Source organism: Hyaena hyaena, unplaced genomic scaffold (genome assembly GCF_003009895.1).
Source record: "Hyaena hyaena isolate Hyena2069 unplaced genomic scaffold, ASM300989v1 scaffold_193, whole genome shotgun sequence".
NCBI lineage: Eukaryota > Metazoa > Chordata > Mammalia > Carnivora > Hyaenidae > Hyaena > Hyaena hyaena.
Window position 1 is genome coordinate 1,650,644 of NW_024080823.1, and position 27,759 is coordinate 1,678,402.

General features: G+C 42.3%; 1 protein-coding gene across 4 annotated transcripts in view; it reads right to left on the reverse strand.

The window, feature by feature from the left end:
• The window catches only part of TTC13 (tetratricopeptide repeat domain 13), an 87,180-nt gene that overhangs the window by 59,101 nt on the left and 320 nt on the right, over positions 1 to 27,759 (reverse strand). For all 4 annotated transcript variants that reach the window (XM_039241254.1, XM_039241252.1, XM_039241251.1 and 1 more), the window contains exons 2-4: positions 8,456 to 8,550; positions 4,732 to 4,807; positions 982 to 1,052 (exon numbers count right to left, since the gene is read on the reverse strand). In XM_039241254.1, coding sequence (XP_039097185.1) covers positions 982 to 1,052; positions 4,732 to 4,807; positions 8,456 to 8,550 — 242 coding nt within the window. The remainder of the gene's footprint in view (positions 1 to 981; positions 1,053 to 4,731; positions 4,808 to 8,455; positions 8,551 to 27,759) is intronic.

The window sequence follows — 27,759 nt, forward strand, 5'->3', positions numbered from 1 at the left end:
ACTTCCAAATTAGCATTTTGAAATTGAGTTTACCTGCTGGATTGTAAATTATCTGTTGGTTCACACTGCATTAGCACAGATCAATGTGCTGGAGTGGTGCTTTGAGTAGCTAAAATTAACTGAGCACTTACTCTGTGCCAGGTACTGAGCACTAAGTACTTTACAGAATGTGTCATTTAAACCTAACAAGAATACTTTTGGAGGTAATGGTTATTATCCTCCTAGGCGAGGAGGTTAAATAACTTGCTAGCGACCAGCAGAGGGGATTAGAACACGGGTATCTTTAATTCTAAAGACCATGCTTCTCCACTGTCCTACTCTGCTGGACATACACACATCAACAATGGTCAGCATCTACAAGAACACTGTTAAAGAAAGATAAGGGTATAAGGCTGGTAATGTGAGGTTGTATTACAGGTCTCCACTGCAACTCTTATACATGTTTGTTCAAGTCTTTTATCTTAACCAGATTTTAATGGAGCCATCAGTGAGGAAAGGCTCAATACTTCCACGGAGGAGTCTCACCATCAAACTTTAAGGGGAGAAACAAAGCCATGAGTAGAACCATGCAGATCGACTCCTGCGTGGAAAGTGAACGTGCCCAAGTCCAAGAATTTCCAGCATCCGTATCTTATGGGAGATGGCACAGTAGAGAGCAAAGTGATGGGAAGCTAATGGTTTTTTTCCTCCGAAACTTGCATTTGAGGCCCATCTCTTCCAGCTGATGGTGAGGGAGAGTGTGAGCAAATGGCCTGACCTCCTTTGATCTCATTTTCCTCATTTAAAATAAAGTAATACTGCAAAGATGAACTGAGAGGAGTGGTTCAAGGCCTGCACCAAGGAAGTGCTCGGTCAGGGCTGATTTCCTTTACTTTCTCACATCATCTTAAAATCAATGTATCCCTGTAGCACTTTATGCATGAGTCCATATTTTTGTCATGACTATAAACTTGAGATTACATAATTAAGAAGAAAAATTACCTGAAGCATTGTTGAAAAATGTCTTATTGCTTCATCATACAGACCGCTGCCAATCAACACATAAGCAATAGCTATGAAACAAAATACAAAAAGATTAAAAGAAAGAACAAAGGATCTCAGAGTAGAACTGGTAACTAAATGCTTTGCTGAATCCTAAAAGGCAGCTCCAAGGGCTAGAAGCAGTTAAAGAAGACCTGGGAGTTAAGAAGATGTAATGGAATTCCTTCCGCCACTCGGCACTTGCTATCAGTCTTCTGGTGCTCTCTAGATTTAAATTATTAAAGCCATCTATAAAACATTACCTATGAGAAGTAATTATCTTTTTCTAAGCCCATTGCTCACTCTCAAATACCAAATAACCTTTATGATGTTTCCCGCCTATACATCAAAAGAGCTAGTAATAAGCCTGAATAAAACCCACGTAACAGGACAATGTGGTTTTACGGTAAAAGTTAAGAAAAATATCAAATAGCAGCACAAATCTCAATTCTGGGGTTGACGGGAGTGGGGGTGGGGTGGGGGGCGGTGGTGTTACTGAACTTACTGCCAGTTACTGAGTAAGAACAAAAACAGAAGCTCAGATTAATATATATTAACAAAATGCTTAATTGTAGCCAATTCACAACAGGGCAGTGCAACAGTTTTTTTCCTACTTCCTGTATTGAAAATACAGCCAAAACACTACTCAAAATATACACTGAAGATGAATCGTTTCCAATCAAGTTCTGTAGGTAAGAGGCATTTTGAAATTAGAGCCATGAAGACCTCTTAAAATACGGCAATATTTGTACTCAATTTTTTTACCTGTCCAAACTGTAAATATATTGTTGATACCCTAGATTACATTTCATCTATAAAACTTTCCCTAACTCCCTGAATCCCCAAATACCCCTCAAAAAACTGTACTCCTCACTCGACACAATACTATTTGGATCACATTTCTTGGCAAATAAAGCTTTACTCCAAAGCTCTGATTCTAGGACCTAACAGGTGTTCAAGGAGACAGGCGACTAAATCTTTTCCTGCAGTGAGGAGCTTAAATTTCCTGACAGTTAATAGTAAAAACATTCAGTGCAGAAAGAGACTTTCTAAGTATCCTTATAATTAACATGAGAAAAGTAAACTTCAAAAGCACTGAATGCTTCAAAAGCACATAATACGACAAAAGCTTCTTCAAAATAAAGAGGGCTGTTCTTGTCATAATTTCTTTGAAAAGATACATTCAGGTGAAACTCATATTCGGAATAAGAATGGATACCATTCAGATGTATCACATGACAAGATGACCAGCTTTGGGGTGGGGGCCAGGAGTATCAGCAGTAAAAACAGCAACAGTAAGAGGTACATGCATGGCACTCTGTACGTTTCCACGTATTAACTCATTTGCTCCTGGAGTGCAATGAGGCAGGTACAAAGATTATCCCCAAAGACAAGGAAACGAAACACGGTGCAGTTAAACAAACTGTCCAAAGAGAATGTACAGCGAGACAGGCCCCAGGGCAGCCAGCTCTGGGACCGGCCCTCCTCCCCTGAAAGAGACCACGGCGGTACCGAAACTGCTGTGTCCTGGGCTGGCCTGCAACATGGTTTGAGGCTCTGGATGGTTACGTGAATGGGGACTGAAATATAAACTTGTACTGTTTTGAATGCAGGAGGATGGTGGTATATTGGAAAGCCGAGATCTGGGCTCAGGCTCTGGCTCTGCCAAACACTGGTGGTGAGATCGCGGGCACCTCAGTCCCTTCTCGTTACTCTGTGAGTCTTGCTTAACAAGTCTGTAGAACATTTTCTCAGATTCCTTTCAGATCTAAGTTTCTCAAATTTCCTATCCATCTCCCCAGAATCAGTAAATGTGTGTTGGATGAACAAATGAATACATGACCCATAAAAACAAATACTGTTTGAGGGGATAAATAATGTACTTGGGGATGTGTTTAATTTGTTCTCCGTGGCGAGACGGCTGAACTCCGCTTAAACAAAATCAAATGCAGCTCTCAAATCTTTCTAAGAGTAAATCTGTTTTGAGAAAAGCCCCAAAGAATCCATTAAAAAAAAAATCCAAAGCTTACATAACTATAAATAAATATTAGGATCTAAATTTTGCTGTGGCAAAGACATAAAGGGAACACTGGAATTCTCACAGAAATCACTACTGACCATAATTCCACATCTCCTGGCAATGCATGTGTTGACAGAAGCTGTTCTTCAAGAAAAAAAAAAAAAAACAAAAAAACACTGTGATATGAAAGATCCTAAGCCATGTCAGGGCCTATACTATCCAGGTCTACAAGGATTAGTCTTAGAGCACAGAACAGGCCTGGTATGTGCCTGGTATGGCCTGTTCAGCCCAGGACACGGCAGTTGTGGTACCGCCGTGGTCTCTTTCAGGGTAGGAGGGCCGGTCCCAGAAGTTTAATTCATCACTTAATATGTGAATAGGGGGCTGAACAGATCCGAAGATTTCAGAAAAGACCAAATCTGATTTCTTAACAGGTAATTAATTCTCAAAGTCTACTCAAGGAATATCACCAAGAAGTGATTAATACTTTCAAAATAATCACTCTTAATTATCTGCACAAATAGAGCAAAGGAGCCAATATAAGAAGTGTTCGGTCTTGACTTTTTTAAGTGCGCTCTAGGCCCAACGTGGGGCTTGAACTCATGACTCCGAAATTAGGAGTCATGTGCTCTCCCGACTGAACCGGCCATGTGCCCAGAAGTGCTCAGTCTTAATATAAAATGCATACGGTCACAGAAAGAATAAAATAACTATGTGTAAATTAGGTAGAAAAGATTCCTGATGGCGCCTCGGGCCGCCAGGTACCAAACAGGCACATGTGCTTATGCGACATTCATCCATCTGCACAGTTCAGTCCCATCTTCAATTTTGTTTCCACTCCTTCAAGTATAAGCTGACTAGGCAATGAGCGAGACACACCCAAAGTGTACCAGACACTGGCGAAACCAGCCTGCTTTATAACATGCCATGAACCAGCCAAATTGCTGGACCCCTTTGCAGATCTGAATGAACTTGGCTTTCCTACACCCACATTCTTAGACACAAGAATAACTGCCTGGCCTCACGGTAAACCTGACTTACACCTAGCTTTTTTATTCCACAGAAGATTCAAGTAGGTGTGAGTCTCCTCTGTTTTCACTTCTGTGCTGTTCCTATGTGATGACAGCCCAAGTGACCTTTTAATGAATGCTAACCGCTCCTAAGGGCTCATAACCATCATTATTACTTTCCAAAGAAACACAGAGGTGGAATGGTCCTCACCGATCATTTCCTCATAACCTTATAGAGTAAAACCTCGGTTTGAGAGCATAATCCATCCCAGAAGCATGCTTGTAATCCAAAGCACTTGTATATCAAAGTGAATTTCAATTAACAATTGGCTCAGTTGTGATCATGTGACATTTGGCATAAGGTACTACTCGTATTGCAAGACGTTGCTTGTTTATCAAGTTAAAATTGATTAGAAATGTTCACTCGTCTTGCATAATACTTGCAGAACAAGTTCCTCGCAATCCAATGTTTTACAGTATTTTCTCTATTTCACATTATTCTGACATGTGATGCACAGACCTGCATGAGGGCTGAACGTCTTGCCCAAGATCACACCACTTTTGGCAGAGCCGGTGTCCGTGTTCTTTCCACTTCACCACATGGCCTACCTGCTCAGCATCGAGCCATACATTCTAGGCAAATACCTCAGGAACACCCCCTCCCCCAGATTCAAATCTCACCTAGCTCTTCATTTGTGCTGTCATTATCCGTAGCAAAAGGGAATCTCTTTTGTTCTGCAATAGACTTGGCCTGGCTCTGAAATAAAAGCAAACACACACGCATTTTAGCTTATCACAAATGAAGACAAGGCTTGCAATGAACACCTGTATGTTTACAAATTAAAGCTACATTTGGTTCATATGGAAGAGAGAAAAGATTCACTCTGAGTCATGCCAATCATGTACTTCAAGCACATAGCTTATCGTATAACTGATTTGCCTCCTCCCTACCATAAGTGGTTCTGTTTCTAAGAACAAGTTTCTTTCCACTCCCATAGGGATTCATCTTGCTGGCTGCTTCACACTCCCTCCACGTTTTCAAAGACTACTCAATGGCCATGATCTAGTCCTCCAATGCGGCTGGATGACAGAATATTGCTTTTTAAACTCTAAAAACACTTTAGAAATAAGAGCTACAAGTTGTCCAGAGATGACAGCGTAAAGGGACTGACAAAACCTGACCAAGAAACAAGACATTCTAGTAGAAAATGCACAGCAGATGACGAACATCTCTACCCTACTGAATGTGGTAAACTGCCTATGGAGAATTTATGCAGACATATGCCTATTCGGCAGGAAAACTACACCAAAAGTGGAAACTAGGGGCAGACAAAATAAATAAGTTAGCTTAGCAACTGGAGTGACTTTACAGGCAGCACAGGTCCACCATATGAAATGATGGCTCTACAGTGTGCTGGAGACAAATCCCGTCTGACACTTCAGTGGCCACTTCCCCGGAAGATTTAACTGTTGATGCTAAGTTGCGATACACTTAGCCTACAGGGTACAAGTTAAAATGATTACTTTATATGAGATGCACCTAAGATACAATTAAAACTTATACACACACAGAGACAGGAGAAGCTAAGGCAGCGAGAGACTAAAGATTCACAGCTTTTGGCAAAACCACAGCGTTAGAACTCAGTGACATCCCAATTAACTGAGTTCCTCTTTTTAAAAAATGCATAGTATGGATGCCTACAGGCATATGTGATGACCAAATAATTTTACACACGAGTCTCTTCTAACTACTGTTTGTGCTGTTCGGCTAATGATTGGTGGTCATTAGCAGATGATGAACTGTGTGGCCCCTTGGGCTTCATGGACTCAACAGAGTAACAAGGCACTTCCGCTTATACTCCCTAGATTCTCAAAATCTAAACTGATATTCAGACACAGCGTGATATTTAGTCTGCCTATAAAACAAGTCAAGAATAAGCTGCCTGTGGTTAAAACACTGGTTGAAAGCTATAGGCCAGAAGGGCATCCGACATCAGGATGAATGCTCACTTTATTCCATTCAGGACTCCAGACAAAATGCAACATTTGAAAATCCTACTACTGTGCGAATGCTTAACACTTAGCTTTTTCTAGTAAAACCCTGATGACTAGAGAGGAAGTCGGTCAGCTCTTTCTCATTTTGCTCTATAGCTGGAACTTCCACACAGCTATGGGGAACCTTACAGTGAGATCTTCATGAGGCTTTTTTTTTTTTAAACATTTATTTATTATTGAGAGACAGAAAGAGACAGAGTATGAGCATGGGAAGGGAAGAGAGGGAGAGACACAGAATCTGAAGGAGGCTCCAGGGTCTGAGCTGTCACCACAGAGCCCGATGCAGGGCTCGAACTCACAAGCCGTGAGATTATGATCTGAGCTGAAGTTATACACTTAACCGACTGAGCCACCCAGGTGCCCCATAAGACTTCTTTAAGAAGCCACAGATTCAACAACATGGGAAGGCATCACAGTACATACAACCGGTATGACCAGATACAAGGCTTTCCTCTTTGTCAGGCGGCCACAGATAAGCACACAGATGTAAAACATTTTTCTGCTCTGTAAATTGCTTACAGCCAAGAAAGAAAAGGAGCCTCTGAATAGAATAATGCTTTTAGTACTTAAAAAGTCTAATTATTTCATCCAGTACTCAATGAGAGTTTCCCATTTACCATGCCTTTGGGCAGAAAGGTAGAGGAAGAAAACACAAATGAAATCCCATAAAAGGATATCGTTTTCTTGGGGTCCCTGGGTGGCTCAGTCAGTTAAGCATCCTACTTTTGATTTCGGCTCAGGTCATGATCTCACAGTCCTGTGTCGACCATGCGGAGCCTGCTTGGGGTTTCCCTCTCTCCCTCTCCCTCTCTCTCTCTCTCTCAAAATAAATAAATAAACTTAAAAACAACAAAAAAGAAATCATTTACCAAGCAACTAGAAATAACATCTAACAGAAGTGGGGCGGCAAAATATAGTATGGACAGATTAACTTCTTGACTAGAAACAGTCTTTCCCACTTCTAATACTGCACCTATAGATATCTTCTGTAGACAGCGGGGAGAAGTTCCAATCAAAGATGTTTATGCACACAGCCCCACGTTTCGCTGGGACACTAACTCCAACCCATCCTTCAGGTCGCTGCTTACACTTCGGGTTCTGAAAGCTGTCCTACCTGATTTAAGGGAGACTATGTTGATCCTCTGGTGTACCTCTATGTTTATTTGGATAATTATCTGGTTAGTGACTAGAAGTCACGAGTGCGGGGACTGAGGCTAGCTGGCTCACTGTGGTATTATTCCCAGTACTTACTTAGCACAACGCCTGGCACATAATAGGTGCAAAATAAATATCTGGAGAATTAATGAAGAAATGAATAGTCGAACTCCCATATTTTCAACCTAGGGAAAATGAAAGGCCAAGATTGATGAGCTTTCTCCCATAGGTTACTAGCTAGTGCCATCTTAAACTAGAAATGCAACACGGAGAAAATACTTGAATTACTGTCAGTAGGACGGTAGGTCCCTGATAATTCTGAGAATCTAATCCCCTACCCAAGGTAAGGATTATCCAATTTCCACTTAAGTGTTTTCAGTGATGGCCAACTCGCTACAAGCTAGCCCATTCTGGTTGCGGACCAGTCTAATTCAAGTTCTTCCATACATCGAGTTGACTGCTATGCAATGAGTTAGGTTACATCTGTTGATCATTCTCTTGCTTGCAAATTCTACCCATTTTCAGTACTTCTCACATGCAAAGGCAAAGCTTTATCTGGAGAAGAAAGAGCGACCGAGAGGGAAATTTTAAACACAAGAAGCAAACAGTATCTACATGGATGTTGAAGGAAAAGGCCTGGAGAAAAAACATGTTCACCTTGAGCAGTGAAAGAACAACTCAGCTTCAGAGAATTAGTGTGAACAAAAAAAAAGAGCCTTGCACCCGAGGCAGCGAGGCTGGAGGGGTGTACGTGCGAACACGGACAGGCAGAGACAGACGTTACATAGTGCCAGGAACTCATTCCTGGAGTGGAAAGGCCTCCTACACAGTTCAGCTCGTACTGATAATTAAAAACATAGATATAAAACATATCCACACAGGCAAAGGCTGGAAAAATATGATATTATACCTTAAAATACATTAGGTTCCTAGAAGTAAGGCTCAGCCATAATCTCCCCTTTATTCCTTGGAACTTAAAAGTACAAAGGCCGAGGTCTAGAATGATCAACCATCCAATCCATAAGTCATAATAATTTAATGTAACTAAATACCAAATGATCTATCTTTATCTTATGCAAATAGAACCAACCGGAACCAACTCCTAGTTGATAAACAGAGGTGACCTGTGCCTTTTGAAACATGTACCACTGTGCTTTAAGTCATAAAAACAGATGCATGTACAGAAGATGCGTACCAGGATCTTTTCAGTGTTGAGGGAAAGCAGTGAGTCACAGGGTGGCGGCCCTTTGGGTTCGCAGTCTGAGTCGTGGAAGTTCAGAAAGGATGACTCTGTAAAGCAAATATTCCTGGTTATTCTCCGAACCTGAAATGTATGGCTTTAGGTGTTTAACTGTTAATTACAATGTTAAGAACACACGCACACACAAAGAATCCACAAAATCAAAATAGGGACAAGAAAAAAAGCACTAAAAGGGAAACCCTACCTTCCACTTTACGGCTGCATAACATTCTACAGTTGCCAAATATCTTGCACAGCTGTCAGTGACTGACCTCACAACCAGTCATTAATACAGTAGTTGTCAAGATCCCTTTTTCAGACATCTCTACCTGGCAGCATTTACCATAGGTTAAAAAAAAAATCACAAAAGGGAGAACAAAGTCAAGCCAGGGAGATCTAATGTTAAATGATACATACTAAGGGTATAGAATCCAGAATATATAAATAACTACTGACTTCAACAACAAAAAAAAAGACAACCCAATAAAAAAATGGACAAAGGACTGGAATAAGCAATTCTCTAAAGATACACAAATGGCCACAGAGTAAATCAAAAGATGCTCTACACCATTATTAAGTAGCGGATGTAAATCCAACCACAGTGAGGTATGCCCAGAAGGATGGCTTTTTTTTTTTTTTAATGGGAAATCATAAGTGTTGGCAAGGATATAGAGAAATTAGAGGCCTTGTACATTGCTGTGTAAAATGGTGTGGCCACTGTGGAAGATAGTTTACTTGTTCATCAAAAAGTTGAACACAGAATTAACATATTGTCCTACTATCCCATCCCTAGGTATACACCCAAAAGAACTAAAAACAGGGAATCAAACAAGTACATGTACATGCATCTTCACAGTAGCAATATTTACAATAATCAAATGGTGGAAACAGCCCAAATGTCCATCAACAGACAATGTGTAAACTGTGGTATATACATGCAGTGGAATATTATTCAGCCTTAAAACAGGATGAAGTACTACAGTCACCATTAGTAAGTAAAACACTTTATTTTTCAAAATAAATCTACATTTATACTTTAACCATTTCAAAATTTGGAGACTTTTTACCCTAAGCTACATCTAAAATGCTTGCCTGTATTTGGAAATATTCAATTAAAGATAAATTTTTAAAAAGAATGAAATACTTTACATGTTCATATAACAACATGTAAAAACCTCCAAAATATGAGTAAGCACCTCCAAAACAAAAACTACATGAAAGAAGCCAGACAAAAAAAGTCACATATTGTGTGAGTCCACTGATACAAAATAGCCAGAAAAGGTAAATCCATAGACAGAATGCACATCGGTGGTTGAAGAAGGGAAGAGGAAGAAACTGCTGAGGGGTGAGGGGGTTTACTTAGGAGTGACAGAAGAGTTTTGGGGTGGCCACACAACATTGTGACTGTACTCAATGTCACAGAACTGCTCATTGCAAAACAGTTAATTTTATGTTATGTGAATTTTGCCTCAACAATTATTTTTAAACCTATGCTGTAATTCAGCAGTCATTAAAGAGCATCAAATTGTGTTCAAGGGACCATAGGAACCGACAGAGATAAATTCTCATTTGTGTCTGTCTTAACAGTTGCAGACTAGAGCTGATATACCAAAGAAGCCCTGGATGGTGAATGATTTCTGAAGCTGGAAGGTTAAATTTCACAAGGCCCAGGCAGAGTTTAAATGGATGGGTGGGTTCTGCTAACATCATCCTCAGTGGGGAAAAACTGAGTGCCTTCCACCTAAGGTCAAGAACACAACAGGGAGATCCATTGTCACCACTGTTATTCAACATAGTATTGGACGTCCTAGCCTCCGCAATCAGCCAACACAAAGAAATAAAAGGCATCCAAGCTGGCAAGGAGGAAGTCAAACTTTCAGTCTTCACAAAAGACATGATACTCTATATGGAAAACCCAAAAGATTCCACCAAAAAACTACTAGAAACTGATTCATGAATTCAACAAAGTTGCAGGATATAAAATCAATGCACAGAAATTGGCTGAATTTCTATACACCAATAATGGGGCAACAGAAAGCAAAATCAAGGGATCAATCCCATTTACAACTGCACCAAAAACCATTAAATATCTAGGAATAAGCCTAAGAGGTGAAAAATCTATACACTGAAAACTACAGAAAGCTTATGAAAGAAACAGAAGAAGACACCAAAAAAATGGAAAAATATTCCATGCTCATGGATTGGAGGAAAAAATATTGTTAAAATGTCGATACTGCCCAAAGTAATCTACATATTCAATGCAATCCCTATCAAAATAACACCGGCATTCTGCACAGAGCTAGAACAAACAATCCTGAAATTTGTATAGAACCAGAAAAGACCCCAAGTAACCAAAGCAATCCTGAAAAAGAAAACCAAAGCTGGAGGCATCACAATTCTGGACTTCAAGATGTATTACAAAGCTGTAATCATCAAGACAGTATGGTACTGGCACAAAAACAGGCACTTAGATCAAGAGAGGACCCAGAAATGGACCCACAAACATATGGCCAACTAATCTTTGACCAACCAGGAAAGAATATCCAACGCAATAAAGACATTCTCTTTGGCAAATGCTGTTGGGAAAACTGGACAGCGACATGCAGAAGAATGAACCTGGACCACTTTCTTACACTCTACACAAAAATAAACTCAAAATGGATAAAAGACCTAAGCATAAGACAGGAAGCCAGCAAAAACCTCGAGGAGAAAGCAGGCAACAGCCTCTTTGACCTTGGCCACAGCTGCTCCTTACTCAATATGTCTCTCAAGGCACGGGAAACAAAAGCAAAAATGAACTATTTTGGGACCTCATCAAGATAAAAAGCTTCTGGATGGTGAAGGAAACAATCAGCAAAACTAAAAGGCAACTGACAGAATAGGAGAAGATATTTGCAAATGATTCATCACATAAAGAGTTAATATCCTAAATCTATAAAGAACTTTTCAAACTCAACACCCAAAAAGCAAATAATCCAGTGAAGAAATAGGCAAAAGACATGAATAGACACTTCTGCAAAGAAGACATCCAGATGGCTAACAGACACATAAAAGATTGCTCAACATCACTCATCATCAGGCAAATACAAATCAAAACCACAGTGAGATACCACCTCACACCTGTCCGAATGACTAAAATTAACAACTCAGGCAACAACAGATGTTGGCGACGATGCAGAGAAAGAGGAACCCTTTTGCACTGCGGGTGGGAATGCAAACTGGTGCAGCCATTCTGGACAACAGCACGGAGGTTCCTCAAAAAAAGTATAAACAGAATTACCTTACAACCCAGCAACTACACCACTAGGTATTTATCCAAAGGATACAAGTGTGCTGTTTAATGGGGCATATGCACCCCAGTGTTTATAGCATTACTATCGACAATAGCTAAAGTTTGGAAAGAACCCAAATGTCCTCTGATGGATGAATGAATAAACAAGATGTGGTATATGGAGTATTACTCGGCAATCAAAAAGAATGAAATCTTGCCATTTGCAACAACACGGACACAGTGTATTATGCTAAGTGAAATTAGTCAGAGAAAGCCAAATATGACTTCACTCATGTGAAATTTAAGATACAAAGCAGATGACCATAAGGGATGGGAAGCAAAAATAATATAAAAACAGGAGGATAAAACATAAGAGACTCTTAAATACAGAGAAGTGAGTGTTGCTGGAGGGGAGGTGGGTGGAGGGATGAGCTAAATGGGCAAGGGGCGTTAGGAGGACACTTGCTGAGATGAGCACTGGGTGCTATATGCAGGGGGTGAATCACTGGATTCTACTCCGGAATCATTATTGCACTACATGCGAATTGACTCGGATATAAATTTAAAAAATAAACAAATAAAAGGATGGGTGGGTCTAGACTGGGGAACAGAGAGGAAATGGGTATTCCCACCACTGTGGGATGAGTGATGTATACAGAAGTACAAAGGCCAGAAAATGCGAAGGAGCAGAAAGCAGACAATCTTAGCCAGAGGGAGCTGCTGTTGGATAATAAAAGATACCAGGTTGGAACGCGAGTGGTCAGACTGGGGAGTCTTGGAGCCAAGAGAAAGGCTTTAGTCTGACAACTGTGAGGAAGCAGTAATGGTTGTTGGTAGGTAGCTGGAAACACTTTATCACCTATTTCTTCCTAAGGCTAACGTTTGAGGGCTTGCGATATGCTACGTGCTGCAGTGAGCATTGCATATACGTGGCCTTACTCTCTTCTAACAATCCCTCCACGTGGTGGGATTCATTTCAGTTTCAATAAATATGCATCTGTAGAATTTTAAGTGGCTGCACACCACTCATCCCCTTACGTGAAGGCTAACCATCTTTGGGTAATTAGGCTGCCCTTTCCCCCTTATGATAAAAAAATGTTTTATAAGTACGCTTGACCTATATTTTTTTAAATTCACCCAACTTGGCAATTGAATTCTAACAAATACAATTGCCGAGGCAAAGGATGTAAACAGCTTTAAGACCTTTCACATATGCTGCCCCATTTCCCTCCCAGGATGTAATATTTTCATTCCCACCCAACAGTGTAGAAGACAGTCTATTTCACTCTGCTCAGAGTATTCTGTTCTTTTTTATCTCTTCCTAATCTGAAAATTGCACAAACTTTTGGTTTACTGCCCATTGGCATCTCTTCTTTTGTAAATCATGTGTTTCCTCTGCTAATTTTTAAGTCATTTTATCTATTCTGGACTAAGATATAGAAGTGAATGTCTGTTTTCCAGTTATCTCAGAATAATTTTGAACACCACCTTTATAATAGTCACCAGGGTCTGTTTCTAGATTTTTAAAAGGATGCTTAGAAATAATTTATATCCAACTATAATAGTTCTCACAGATGACTATCCAATCTATATAAGCACTGAGGTTTAAAAAATTACAGTAATTCATGTTCATTCTAGAAAATATTTTTTAAAAATCACAAAACAAAAGTAAGTCATTTAGAACACTACCACACATTGAGAACCACTGTGAAAACTTTGGTGTGACTAACGTACTTAAGAGTGACAATACTGAGGGGCGCCTGGGTGGCTTAGTCGGTTAAGCGTCCGACTTTCGCTTGGGTCATGATCTCGCAGTTCGTGGGTTCGAGCCCCATGTCGGGCTCTGTGCTGACTGCCAGCTCAGAGCCTGGAGCCTGTTTCAGAGTCTGTCACTCCCTCTCTCTCTGACCCTCCCCGGCTCACGCTGTCTCTCTCTCTCCTAGAAATTAAAAAAAAAAAAAAAGAGTGACAATACTGAAATCAGACAGACTGGGTTTGAATTTCTGTCCTCTGCAACAACTTACTGGCTCTTGATCACTGACTTAATAGCCTCATCAATCTTTGGTTTCTTCATTTGTAAAACAGGGTCGTTGATAGTATCTACTTCTCAGGAGTGGCTGATTTTAACAAGAAGATACAGGGGCACCTGGTGAGTTAAGTGTCTATCTCTTGATTTTGGATCACGTTATCTCCCCATTTAAGGGATTGAGCCCCACATCAGGCTCTTTGATGACAGCACAGAGCCTGCTTGGGATTCTCTCAAAATCAGTAAATAAACTTAACAGAAAATAAGTAAGGAGATATAACTGAAGTATTTGGTACAGTTTCTGGTACAAAAGAAGAGATAGTAGATGTTTGCTGCTATTGTTATCATTAGGTTGTGAGAACGGAGATACATTGTTTTGTAACCTGCCCTTTTCATGTAACAATATAATATAAACACTTCCCCATATGATAAAACTTTCTTCTGCAGTATTTAAACTTAGTGAGATTATATATCATTTTTAGTTAGTATCTTTAAATTTTCAATGCTCTATAAAACAAACCTGTATTTTATTGTTCTTTGACTCATTCCTTTATAATGATCTGCCTATTGACTTCAATACCATCACATTGTTTTCATATTGTATCCTTATAATAAATGCACACATTTTAATGTAAAGGAAAGCTTATCAATTTTTTTTTCAAAAGTTTCTTGGCTATTTGGATCAATATTTTTCCTTGAGATAAACTTGTCATTATGTTAAGGATCCAAAACCTACAAGTCCTTGTATGATTTTTACCAGAATTGTTAAAACTGTAGGGACGCCTGAATGGCTCAGTCGGTTAAGCATCCAACTTCGGCTCAGGTCATGATCTCACGGTTGGTGAGTCCGGGCCCTACGTCCGGCTCTGTGCTGACAGCTCAGAGCCTGGAGCCTGCTTCGGATTCTGTGTCTCCCTCTCTCTCTGCCCCTCCCCAGCTTGCACTCTGTCTCTCTCAAAAATAAATAACATTTTAAAAAGTTTTTTTAAATACATAAAAAAGAAAAAACAAAGAATAGGAGAATCCTTCCTTTACACGGTAAAATACATCAATGTTAACCCATAGCCATGTACAGCATCTTCTCACTGGATGTTCATAAATGTTCAATGGAAAAGTCTTATCAAAAGTTGAAACCCTGGGTCATTCAATGAAGTACTAACGTCAGGAATCAGCAGGAGTACTAGTACTGAGCACTTTTTTGGAGGTTTTATCTAGTTCAATAAGACGCTAGAGGAGTATAAATATTAAAAAGACCTCGATATCATTACATGTAGATGACACAATTACCGACTGAATAAGGAAGCATTAATAGAGCTGTTAGGAATTCAGTAATGCGCATAGATAAAATATTTAGCTCCAGCCAGCTAAGACAGGAGATTTACAATATGCTATTTTTCTGCCTAGACCTCTCTGCCTGTCCTGCCCGTTTTACATATGAGATGCCCTCTGGGTCCCCCTTCACTCTCTCTGGCACAGATCACCAGAACCAGACTGTCTGGGCTCAAATCGCAGCTCCACCACTTTGCTAGAGGGTAGCCATGGGCAAATTACTTAGTCTCTCTGTCTCAGTTTCCTTGTCTTCACAATGGGGATTAGAGGTGTGCCTCTACCCTTTTAAAAATATCAGTGCTAGCTGATGCTAATGTTCACATCCTCCGGAAACTCCCTGAGCAAGCTGTTTCCCCTCACTGTGCTCTAGTTCGTAAGGTCTTTAAGCTGCCGTGATTTCACATTTCTGTGTGATTTCCATTACTGCTGGTTTCCCTCACTGAACTGTAATACTCACATACAAGGACAGGAATCATTTCGGGTTTTGAAGACCACTGAGCAGTGAATGGAACAAGGTAGATGCTCAACAAATATGATTCAACCAATGACTATCCACCAACTTTCTTTTTAATCACAATAAATATGAATGTATAAATTCTATAGAAAATTTGTAAAATTTCACATAGGCTAATAAAAAACTTGAATAGATTAAATTTTGTAAAGTACTCCTCTGCTCATTAATCTACAGTTTTAGCAATTCTTTAAAAAACTTTTTTAACGTTTATTTTTTTTTTATGTTTTATTTATTTCTAGGAGAGAGAGAGAGAGAGAGACAGCGTAAGCAGGGGAGGGTCAGAGAGAGAGGGAGTCACAGACTGAAACAGGCTCCAGGCTCTGAGCTGGCAGTCAGCACAGAGCCCGACGCGGGGCTCGAACCCACGAACCGTGAGATCATGACCTAAGCGAAAGTCAGACGCTTAACCGACTAAGCCACCCAGGCGCCCCTTTAACGTTTATTTTTAAGAGAGACAGTGTGAGCAAGGGAGGGATGAAGAGAGAGGGAGACACAATATCTGAAGCAGGCTCCAGGCTCCGAGCTGTCAGCACAGAGACTGATGTGGGGCTCCAACTCACAAACCGTGAGAGCATGACCTGAGCCAAAGTCGGATGCTTAATCAACTGAGTCACCCAAGTGCCCCTTTCAATTCTTTGTTTTAGCAAAATTTTTATATCAGGAAAGCAGGCTGAACTTTATCAAGTGCTTTTGGAAATTTCTTTAAGGTAATCATGATTTTTCTTTATGACCTACTAAGGTGATTAATTCAATTTTTTAAAAATTGAATCATCTTTGTACTTCTAAAATAAATTCTAATTGGTCAAGGCACATCATTAGTTTCTGGCTTCAACTTATTAATATTTTACTTTGGATTTTTATAACTGTGTTACGGTTTTCTTCCCACCCCCACCACTGTATTAAATTGCTGTCAGCAATGTTTTTCACTGATTTGGGAAGGTCTGTAAGAGAAAAACAGCTTATTATAGTTGTACCTAGGGTTCCCTATGGCTTTTATTGTTTTACCATAACAACCCAACCATCTGTATTGAGATGGTATAGATTTTCACACAATTAGGAAAAGCCTCTGTTTTCTTCCTACTCAGATAATGCAAGTAATATTTAAAGATAATTACTACATGGGACGCCGGGGTGGCTCAGTCAATTAAGTGTCCGACTTCAGCTCAGGTCATAATCTCACAGTTCATGGGTTTTGAGAATATTACAGAATCTCATCTTTTTCTTCCAGATCATCTTCCTGGACATTTATTTATTGCTTCATATTTTTAGCCTTATTGGCAGGGATTTCTTCACATCTGTCTCTTCATTCCAATGGCCTCTACCACTGTCCACACAGCCCCTCATTCCTAATGTATGTTTGCGTCTGCTCACCTATTATGTGTTAGCCTTGTCAGATTTATCTATTTTATTCTTTTTTTAAAAAAACCAACTCTTGGATCTATTTATCAATCCTAACATTGCCCTGTTTCTAACTCACTTATTCTGGATTTGTTCTAGGCAGTGTGCTTCTAATGTCCCAACCCTTTTCTTGCTCAACCTTAGTATGCAGTTCATTTACTCCCATCCGTCTTCAACCCTGAGAAGCCACTGAAGGCTCCAGAAGAAAGGTCACGGACACTTGTGTGATTGTGTGAGGAGAGAAGGGCCGGAAGACGAGAGCAGAGAGGCCATGGCCAACTACAACACGTGAACAGCTCAAACAAAGATGGAGGCCACTGGGTTGAAAATGGAGGGTCAGACTCCAAAGAGATATAGGAGGTTTTTAAAAAAAAAAAAAAAAAAAAAACAAAGGTCTTAGAGAAAAATTAGGCATGGGAAGGAGACAAAGACATGGCTTTAATTTGTGTAGCAATAAANATGGCCAACTACAACACGTGAACAGCTCAAACAAAGATGGAGGCCACTGGGTTGAAAATGGAGGGTCAGACTCCAAAGAGATATAGGAGGTTTTTTTAAAAAAAAAAAAAAAAAAAAGCCAGGGCTTTGAGAGAAATTAGGCATGGGAAGGGGACAAAGACATGGCTTTAATTTGTGTAGCAATAAAAGGGGATGTGCCGTTACCTGAAGTGGTGGGTTTAGAAGAAAGAACGATTTTAGGGACAGTCAAGGGCCAATTCCAGAGAAAGGTAAGAGCTACAGATATGAATCTGATAACCATTAACTTAAGACGGATCAGTAAACATGGGCTGCAGGTAGAGTCTCTTTGACAGCTTGGGAAGCTTAAATGTGAGGAGAAGAAAAGAGCTGACCCTGGTGGGGACAAGATATTTAAGAGGAGGGCAAATCAAGTTGGTAACTAACCCTTTTTCTAAAGAACATTTCTCTGATGGCTCAGTCGGCTGAGCACCTGACTCCTTTCACTCAGGTCATGACCCCAGCCAGGGTCGTGGGATCAACCCCCATGTCGGGCTCCGTGCTGAGCATGGAACTGGCTTAGGATTCTCTCTGTCTCCCTCTGTCCCTCTCCCCTGCTCGTGTACTCTCTAAAAAAAAAGAAAAAAAGAAAAACAGAAAGAATTACTTTCTTTGAATTGTTCTCCATCTTTGCCACAAAACTATACATGGAGTTATTACAATGATTTTCATTCTTCATTATACTCCCTTATTCCCGAAGTCAAATATTTGTTTCTTCTCCTTTTTCTTGATTAGCCTTGCGAGAGAACTGTCTAAACTCGCCAGTATTTTCGAAGAACCAGCTCTTATAGTGAAATGTGATTTAAATCTGAAGTCAGAGAAAGAGGAATTAGTGTGGAGTCAAAGTCTGAAAGCAGTTCAGAGCGTGGGCTATGGACCAGACTGACCCAGATCAGATGCCTAACTGGTTGACTTTGCGCAAGTCCTTCTGTATCTCTCAGCCTCAGTTTCCTCATTTGTAAAACAGGAACAACCAGCACCACATACCCTCACAGGGCTATTGTGAGGAATGGATATGACACCCACAATGCACAGGATATGGTTGTTACAGGTTGGTAGGACCAGCCCTTGAACTACATGGGTTGGAATGGTGTGGGTCCACTTACACGCAGAGTTTTAAAAATAAATATAGTATGATACTGTATATGTATTTTCTCTTCCTTATGATTTTAACTACATTTCCTTTTCTCTACCTTATTTTAAGTACACAGTATATAATATATATACAAAATACGTGCTCATTGACTACTTGTTATTAGTAAGGCTTCCAGTCAACAGTAGGCTATTAGTAGTTAAGTTTTGGGGGAGTCAGAAGTTGTACATGGATTTTTGACGGTGTGGGGGCAGGAAGGAAATGGGTTGGTGCCCCTACCCTCCTGCATTGTTCAAGGGTCCAACATATCCAAATCTTGGAAACGGCCATTTTTTTCTCGTTAATTTCTCCTTCCTTCTTAAGATTATTTTGGTCTTCGCAGAACTTGACAGCTTTCAAAATGCTCTTGCGACACTCTTTTCCCTGGTCCTTCATCCTCTGAGGCAGGGAGAATGTACCTCAGGCGGATTACACATGTGGAGAAATGAGCTCAGTGTTAACAGGCGTGTTTAAGTCACAAGTCAAAGAAATCGCAAAGCTGAGGCCTGCCACATCTGTGCTCTGGGACACCACATCAACAGAGGTGCACGGTCCACTTGCCACCACTCATTCTGCCCATGCTGGGTCCTACCAATGCTATCAGACTTCCTTCCTGTCCTCCCAAACCCCACAGACCAATGATTTTAAGAAGAGCAGTTTTGGTAAAGACACGAGGGGCGGACTGCAGTAGGTTCAGCACAGAATTAGGGATGGGGAGACAGTGCATTGAAGCATCTCCTCTGAGGAATTCTGCTGTAAAGGAAGCAGAGAGAGAGATACAAGAGGTGGATGGAAGGACATGTGGTCCTGTCTAGGCTACTTGTGTTTTCCAGACAGGAGCGATCACAGCCATTTGTATGCTGATGGAGGACAAGAGGGGATGAGACCTCCAGCACAGGGGGTATGCTCCACTCTGCAGAGGCTCCCACAACTCCGCACAGCGCGCACAGCGCCAGGACAAATGGCAGAAGCTACCCTAGGGCTGCAGTGCACTATAGCTGTGATGGTGGGAAAGTTCTCTGCTGATTGCATCTTTCTCAATCAAACTACCTCCTAGGGAGGAGATGACACGGGGTGGGGGGGGGCATTAGAAATACCGCGTATTTGTCATTCAGTCACGTCTGCACGTGAAACCGCCTGAAAGCTTGGCACTCTCGGAGCCAATCCCTGAAGGGAGACTTTTTTTTTTTATTTTTTTTTAATGTTTTATTTATTTCTAGGAGAGAGAGAGAAAGCGCGAGCAGGGGAGGGTCAGAGAGAGAGGGAGACACAGAATCTGAAGCAGGCTCCAGGCTCTGAGCTGGCAGTAAGCACAGAGCCCGACGTGGGGCTCGAACCCACGAACTGCAAGATCATGACCTAAGCGAAAGTCGGACGCTTAACTGACTAAGCCACCCAGGCGCCCCAAGGGAGACATTTTATAAGAAATTCAACCACACTCTAGTTAGAACAGTGTGCCAAGGTCACCTGGAAACCAGGATGACTGGGCTTTTCCCACCGATGAGCCAGGACTTAGAAGTCAGGCGCCAGATACTTACTGGCAATTCTAGTCCTAGGTGTAGGGTGACCTGGGAAGAGCAGAAAGCACTGCTGTGGCTGGAGGCTCGACCTGAAGGCCAGCAGCTGGTCTGCAGCATCAGTTCCGCTGCCTGTTGCTTTGATCAGTTTCTGCATTTGTAAGTCAACCGCCGTTGAGGACCATGTACATCACACTAGTTGATGGTCCCAAATGGTAAATTTCTCTCAGAATGGAATAACAGGAAAAGTAATAGGAGTAGGTGTTCTCCTCTGAATTCATATGCTTCTTTTATTCTAATAAAGTCTCATTCATCAGTACCTAAGATGTGTAAATTATCATAAAACAACTTGAAGCTAGAGGCTGCCCACTGGGAATGAGATTATAAAGTCAACATATAATTAATCCACTAGAACCAAGATCTGCGAAAGCCATCTTAAAGAGACAGAACGGTTTTATAACAAAGCGTGAACATAATCTGATCAAAGCTGTATTAACCCACAGAAAAGTATCAACAAGTGTCAAGAATGTATAAAACCAAATATATATATATATAAACAAAATAAAAGGAGCTGGTCAGCTGCACACAATGGGAAAAGAGGGAGGGAAGTAAATTATGAAGTGCTGATTCAAGAACAAATGGGTGGGGGGGGGGGGCGGCATGCTGGAGCCAGCAAAGTGAGCAGCCAGCCTTAGGCAAAAAGGCTATTCACTTAGCCTGGGGTCGTACATGGATTAAAATGCATCAGATGATCAAAGTGGCACATACTTTTAAGACCTGAAGACTCTGTCTGTAAACACATGCTGTCAAACATCATCAACCCTACTGGGACAGCTGAAGCACAAAGGCAAAGATGTGAAACCACTAGTGAAAAGGGAACAGAGTCGCTTTGAATACCCCACTGCAGGCGGGAAAAGGCCGTGAGAGAATTCAAATGCTCTTTCGTGTAGAAGAGGTGGACCATCTGACCCAGGATTTCTGAGTGTCTACATGAAGGATGCAGGAACCTGAGCAGAGAAAAATCTCACTGTGCTGGTTCTCGAATCAGACATAAAGCCATACCAAATTATCTCTGAACGAAACAAAGGGAACGGGGGGGTGGGGGTGGGGGGTACTTTATTAGCAAGCTTAAAAACAGATATCAGTTACTTATTTGGGGCTCCTTCCAGTTACAGATTGCTCAGTTTCTGAAAACACCTGTGATACATTTTTCTACATAGGCGTCACGTTTCAACAAAAGGGAAAAACAAAAAAGATAACAGAATGAAAATGTTAAGAGAGCATTAACCCGAAGTGAGAAGGATTCAAATTCTGCTACTTCAATAAATTTTGTGTTTATTCTATCTGCAAGATAACGAGTCCAAACAAAAAAGATAAAATGGCCTCTTTAGAACATCACATGGTGAAAAGGGAGAAGCTTCAAAAGTTGGTCAGGCAGCCAAGCATGTAGGGAGTGTAATGAAGCCAAACTGTGTCTACATACTGTAGAACTTCTTAAAAAGTCCGTATACCCAAAGTGCTCTGCTACTTCCTGTAGGCACATTCCACGCAGGGTAGGTTTGAAAACCCAGGCCACATTATCTTTTGCTCTCATCCAGAGAGCAACGACCCCTCATTACCCAAAGCCGAACACATCTATGGGTGTACAGGCTGTTCAAAAGGTAAATGGAGGGGCGCCCGGGTGGCTTAGTCGGTTAAGCGTCCGACTTTCGCTCAGGTCATGATCTCACGGTTCGTGGGTTCGAGCCCCACGTCGGGCTCTGTGCTGACTGCCAGCTCGGAGCCTGGAGCCTATTTCAGAGTCTGTGTCTCCCTCTCTCTCTGACCCTCCCCTGCTCACGCTGTCTCTCTCTCTCTCTCCTAGAAATAAATAAAACATTTAAAAAAAAAAAAAAAAGGTAAATGGAATTTTTAAGAATAGATCTATTTGAGAAAGCTTAATGAGTATGCAAATAGCACAGCTATCATCTTCATAGATCTCATGCTATAAAAGGCAACTCTTAAACCAGAAGGCTTTCTGAAAGATGCAAAAGAGGCAGGCAATTTCCAGGTGATAACCCAGTGGCCAGCGCCAGGGGAGACAAATATATAAATCTCTTTCTCACTCTATGCCTCTGTCTCTGTACTCAAAATAAGCTAGTTATCTTATACGGGAAAATTTACTTCTGTAGACCTTAAAAAAAAAAAAAAAAAGAGTAGAAGAGATTTGCCATGAAACTGTATGTGATAACACGCGCAGAGAATCAGGGCCAAGGGCAAAAATGGATCAAGCAAATATACTAACGGTAAGGGTTACCACAGTTACCATGACTGGGCTTAAAATGTTCTTTACTTCCTCATAGCCAGAACAAAAAAAGGAAATAACTCTCATTATAAAAGTTTCCCTCTACTGATTCCTGGCTACCTCTAAGGCGTAGCAATGATTTAAGTGTTATGAGCAAGAAGACCGATTACATGTATTTAAATAACTGACTCCTTTAGTTAGAAAGATATAGACCATCTTGAGGTCTTACTGACTGTTAAAAACACAGTCAGGCTTATAGCTACTTCCTTATTTTTGTGACGGTTAACAACTCCCAAATCAGATGCAAATTCCCTTTTCTTCACAAAGAACTATGGGAAATAAACTCAAATCTTGGACTAATTTCAATAAACTAAGGAAAATTACTTCAGGTTGTAAATTAACCATTGAACTTGACTGAGACATTACGCATAGATAGTACTAATGCTGCCAGCTGGAGGAAGGTGGCCATTTCCACAGTTCCAGAAAGACATCAAGTACCAGGACCACCTAACTTAGGAGCAGACAAAAGTCTCAAGAAGGCAGGAAAAAAGAAAAGAAAAAAATCACAAAGTTACTGTCCTTATAATTTATAATGTATTACATTTTCAAAGAAGGAAAAGTGAAAGTGTTTTTGAAATGATTAGGAGAGGTGCACACGTTTGAACTATTAAAATACGTCTTGGTCCGTAAAGAACACATAGAGATGTATTTCTCATAGTGAACGGCGCCTTTGAAGAAGATGCAATGTAGCTTTTGCAGGAAAAGCAGAGGGGACAGAGACGAATTCTTAAATCCATGTTACATGTTATAGCTTATCTAGACCTGAACTTGCCTCATCTGTAACACTACAGTATCAACTTAAGGCCTCTCTAAGACCTCTCCCAAGCTCACTCTGCTCTGGTCTCTGTTGATGCCACCCTGGCCCCTCTCAAAGCAGCAAAGCCCTCTTCCTTCTTCAAGGCATTTCTCGGGGGGCCTGCAGAACATTGGTCTCTTCCTGCACCAGAACAAGGTCCACTTGGGGGAAGCCAGCTGGAGCTCCTGGCTCCCGAGGGTCTGAAGCACTGAGCAGCAGCAAGTGGGAGGCACACAAGATAGCTGTCCTGTGAAAGACCAGATCCATTCTAGCTCTACAGTTCAAACTATTCAGCGTAGTGAAGCATCCTTACATATATGAAAATATAAAATTCTAGAAGTTATTTAAGAATGTAACTTTCGACAAACATGAACGCTGTAGGACTTGATCATTAATAATAAAGTATACTAATAAGCAGATATTACGAAGGAAATAATGCATAAACGGTGAAGAGGCCAGGTTCAAATCCTGGCTCTACACTCCACTGCAGGACCTTCCCTAATTACTCTTTGCCTCAGTTTCACCTTAGGTAAAATGGGGATAAAAAAAGTACATGCTGCAGTGTTGAGGATTAAATAACGTACAGTGTTTATACACAGAAAACCACGGGGGGAATAGCAGGGAAACCCTTCTGTTCCTTATTTCTTCCTGCAAATCCAAACTGCAAACGGGGCAAAGGTAACAAGGAAGGGAAAATTATTTTTTTATGTTTATTTATTTATTTTTGAGAGAGAGATACTGCAAGGTGGGGGAGGGTCAGAGAGAAAGGGAGAGACAGAATCTGAAGCAGGCTCTGCACGGTCAGTGCAAAGCTTGACTCGGGGCTCAAACTCACAAGCTGTGAGATCATGACCTGAGCCAAACTTGGACACTTAACCGACTGAGCCACCCAGGTGCCTGTGGAAATTGATTTTTATTTGAAAGATAATGTACATTACAGTGTTCACTTTTTATTATTATTTTTTTTTTTTTTATTTCTAGGAGAGAGAGAGAGAGACAGCGTGAGCAGGGGAGGGTCAGAGAGAAAGGGAGAGACAGAATCTGAAGCAGGCTCTGCACGGTCAGTGCAGAGCCCGACGCGGGGCTCGAACCCACGAACCGCGAGATCATGACCTAAGCGAAAGTCAGACGCTCAACCGACTAAGCCACCCAGGCGCCCCTACAGTGTTCACTTTTTAAAAAGGATTATCTTTCCCACAGGCAAATAGATGATCTGATGTGTGTGGTTATACATGCTTTTCAAATACAATGTAAAAATGTGCCAGAGGAGAAAGCTGAAGGGGGCTCGGGAACAGTAAAGTCAGGCTGAGACCTCTGCTGCCCCGGTCATCCACGCTTACCTCTGCAGCTGGGCCTCGATGGGGCGCAGCCCACTGAGCATGAGGCTGATCCCAGGGTACTGCATTCCCTTTGCTGGTGGGCCCCACAGCATGAACAGGCATTGCCAGCGCGCTGTTCAGACCTGTGGGCTCCTACCGTACAGAGACATACATGATCTTTGGCCCAGTAATCACTGGGCGTTCAGTGTCACCAGAATACACATACAGCTCATTGGAAGGGGTGCAGAGTTAGACCCCCGCAGGTATCAATGCAGCCATTTGAATCCGAAAGCTGAGAGAAGGCTCCTGAAAAGTGGCGGTACTTCTGTGTCTGTCCTCTGCATCGGGACCGGCTTGACATGGACAGGCTCATGGCTGGAAAGGCCGGCAGGTGACGGCGACATGATTAATAGAGGGTAAAGCTCTCAAGGCCTGATTCGTTCTGGATCCTGGCACTTCTCTAGGCCCTTCTGTTGATCAGAAGGGGGTTCTGGATTCAGAACGTGAGCCCCTGGGCTATGATATGATCGGTTGTAAATCCTGAATTTGTTCCCGCATCTGTTCTTCTCAGGACATTGAGGGACCGGGGCAGTTTCACAGGGTCCAGCTTCTACCTACTTGTCCAAGAGGAGGAGGGAGAAATGAGAGACATCTAGGGAGTCTCTACCGTAACAGAGATGGCCTCTGTCACGTCCCGCAGCCGGAGTGCCAAGTAGCATAAGCAGTTGCCTTTGGGAATTATTAACGGGAGAACAGCAATGGCAGCCAAATGACTTCAGCGCCTGTCAGCAAGTACGGGACATTCATGTCAGCTCAGGGGAGGCTAGCTCAGAGACTCACTCATGCCACACACGGAACAGCCGAACTAAGAAACTACATACTACATGGTGAAGATAAATAAAAAGCTGAAACATTTGAAAAACGATGCTTAAAGCCTCATACTATTGCGTTTACCCTCTGACACAAAGAACCCTGAATAATGGTTTTCCCATAGAAGGGAATGGTAGAATGGACAGGAAAACTCCAAACGCCTAGTTCATGAAAAGTTCTATTGCGTAGGGGAAAAGCGGAATACAGGTCAGAGTTGGCCCAAATGAGGACTCAAAGACTGGCATAAGCCTGAAGGCATAGAGAGAAATAAGCTGCCTCAATCAATACTATTAATCCGTTTCATACTATAAATCGATTCCTATATTCCACTGCCTAGAATCTGTGTCTCCTGGAGCCATTGAGCATCACATGACTGTAAGAGGGATGGGGAAACTAAGGTTTACATAATACATTCTATATGCTAGCACACACTACAGATGTGTTTTCCTACCTATAATGACTTTAGTGTCTAAGACAAACCTTTGTCCGGAGCCTGAACACCTGGCCCCGTCCTTTTACAGCTGTGGGCCCGCAGGAAAGTGATGATTTGACTGTGTCTCTGTTTCGTCATGTGAAGAAAAGGAGCCACCATCCAATGAGGTAGTGACTGGTGTTCCGACAGACTGAAGGAAAAATAGGCTAATCAACCTACTCTTACAACAGCACCTGGCATACAGCAAGCACTCTATATATGTTGGCTATTTCTCACTTTCCCCACATCACTCTTGTGAAGAAAATGAAACCCGGTAATTAGGGAACCATGCCTTCAACTTACAGAGGAGGTAATTTTGCAAAGGTAAGCAATTAACATGTTCAGAGTCACAGTAAGCGACCGAGGTAAGAAGCCATTCTTTTCCCACCATACAATGCCGGCCTAAGAAGCCATTCTTTTCCCACCATACAATGCCGGCCCGGGGTTTTTATGCGGTTACCAGCCAAGGCCCACTACAAAACAAAGTCTATGAGTGAGACTTCCTTAAGGGAGTCAGATTGTGCTAAAAGGAAATCAGAGTGTGCTAATCTTGACATCTCCTCGTGACTAGAAAATGCTTATTGTCTTCCCAGTTACACAATGTTCAAGCACACCGCTGTCAAGTCATAAAGGCAACCAGCCAGTTCCTGGTGAGTTAGGTAGACCCAGACCTTTCAGAAGCAAGCCTTGATGGAATTAGGGGGAAGAGGAAAAGGACGGGGAAGGGAGATTGAAGGGTGACAAGACCCGATGGAGGGGCGCCTGGGTGGCTCCGTCGGCTGGGCATCCGACTTCCCGACTTCGGCTCAGGTCATGATCTCCCGGTTCGTGGGTTAGAGTCCCGCATCCGGCTCTGTACTGACAGCTAGCTCAGAGCCTGGGGCCTGTTTCAGATTCTGTATCTCCCTCTCTCTGACCCTCCCCTGCTCATGCTGTCTCTCTCTCTCTCTCTCTCAGAAATAAATAAAAAAACATTTAAAAATTAAAAAAAAAAAAAAAAAGACCTGATGGAAACTCAACACACACACGTATTTACCCCTAAGGCATCTGTCATGACTTATCAAACTGAGCGCAATAGCGCCCATCGTAATGAATGAGCTGGCCTAGTCCTAATACGCACGGCTCTGACTTACACGGGCCCAAGGCCTGCAGGGCCCCCTTACTCTCTGGGAGACACCGGACAGGTCACAGGTCCGCCTTAAATAACTGGAAGCAAGATGTCATCGAACAGATAAAACAGGCTTGCTCTTTGGTTCCCTTCTTTCTTCCGGGGATCGAATTCGGAGAGACTCTGTTTAACACAAGGCATCCAACCCAGGTCAAAAAACCTGATTTCCAGGCCTAAGACGGGCCCGGCGACCGCCCAGGGGACCCGGTCAACCTCTGTCGTTCCGTGTTTCCGTCCTTCGCTCCCCTGGCGCCCGCGGGGCACGGAGCTGGAAGCGGGGCTGCCCCAGGCCACTTGCCATCTCCTCCTCTACCCTCTCAACAATTGCGGGGACTCCGGAGAGACCGCCCTGGTCCCAGGAACATGCTGTCAGCTCTTTTCTGACAGCACCCTGGCCCCGGCAGCTACCAGAGAAGGGCGCGCAGCGGCGTGGGTGCGGGCGGCGGGAAGCGGCCGCGGCAGGACACCTGGCCGAGCCGGCTCCCGCAGGAGCAGACGCCGCGCCGCGGCACATCGGCCCGGGAGCCCGCCCGTTCCCATGGCCCCGCCGCCCCCGGCGACCCGGACGCCCGCCCGCCCGCCGCCCA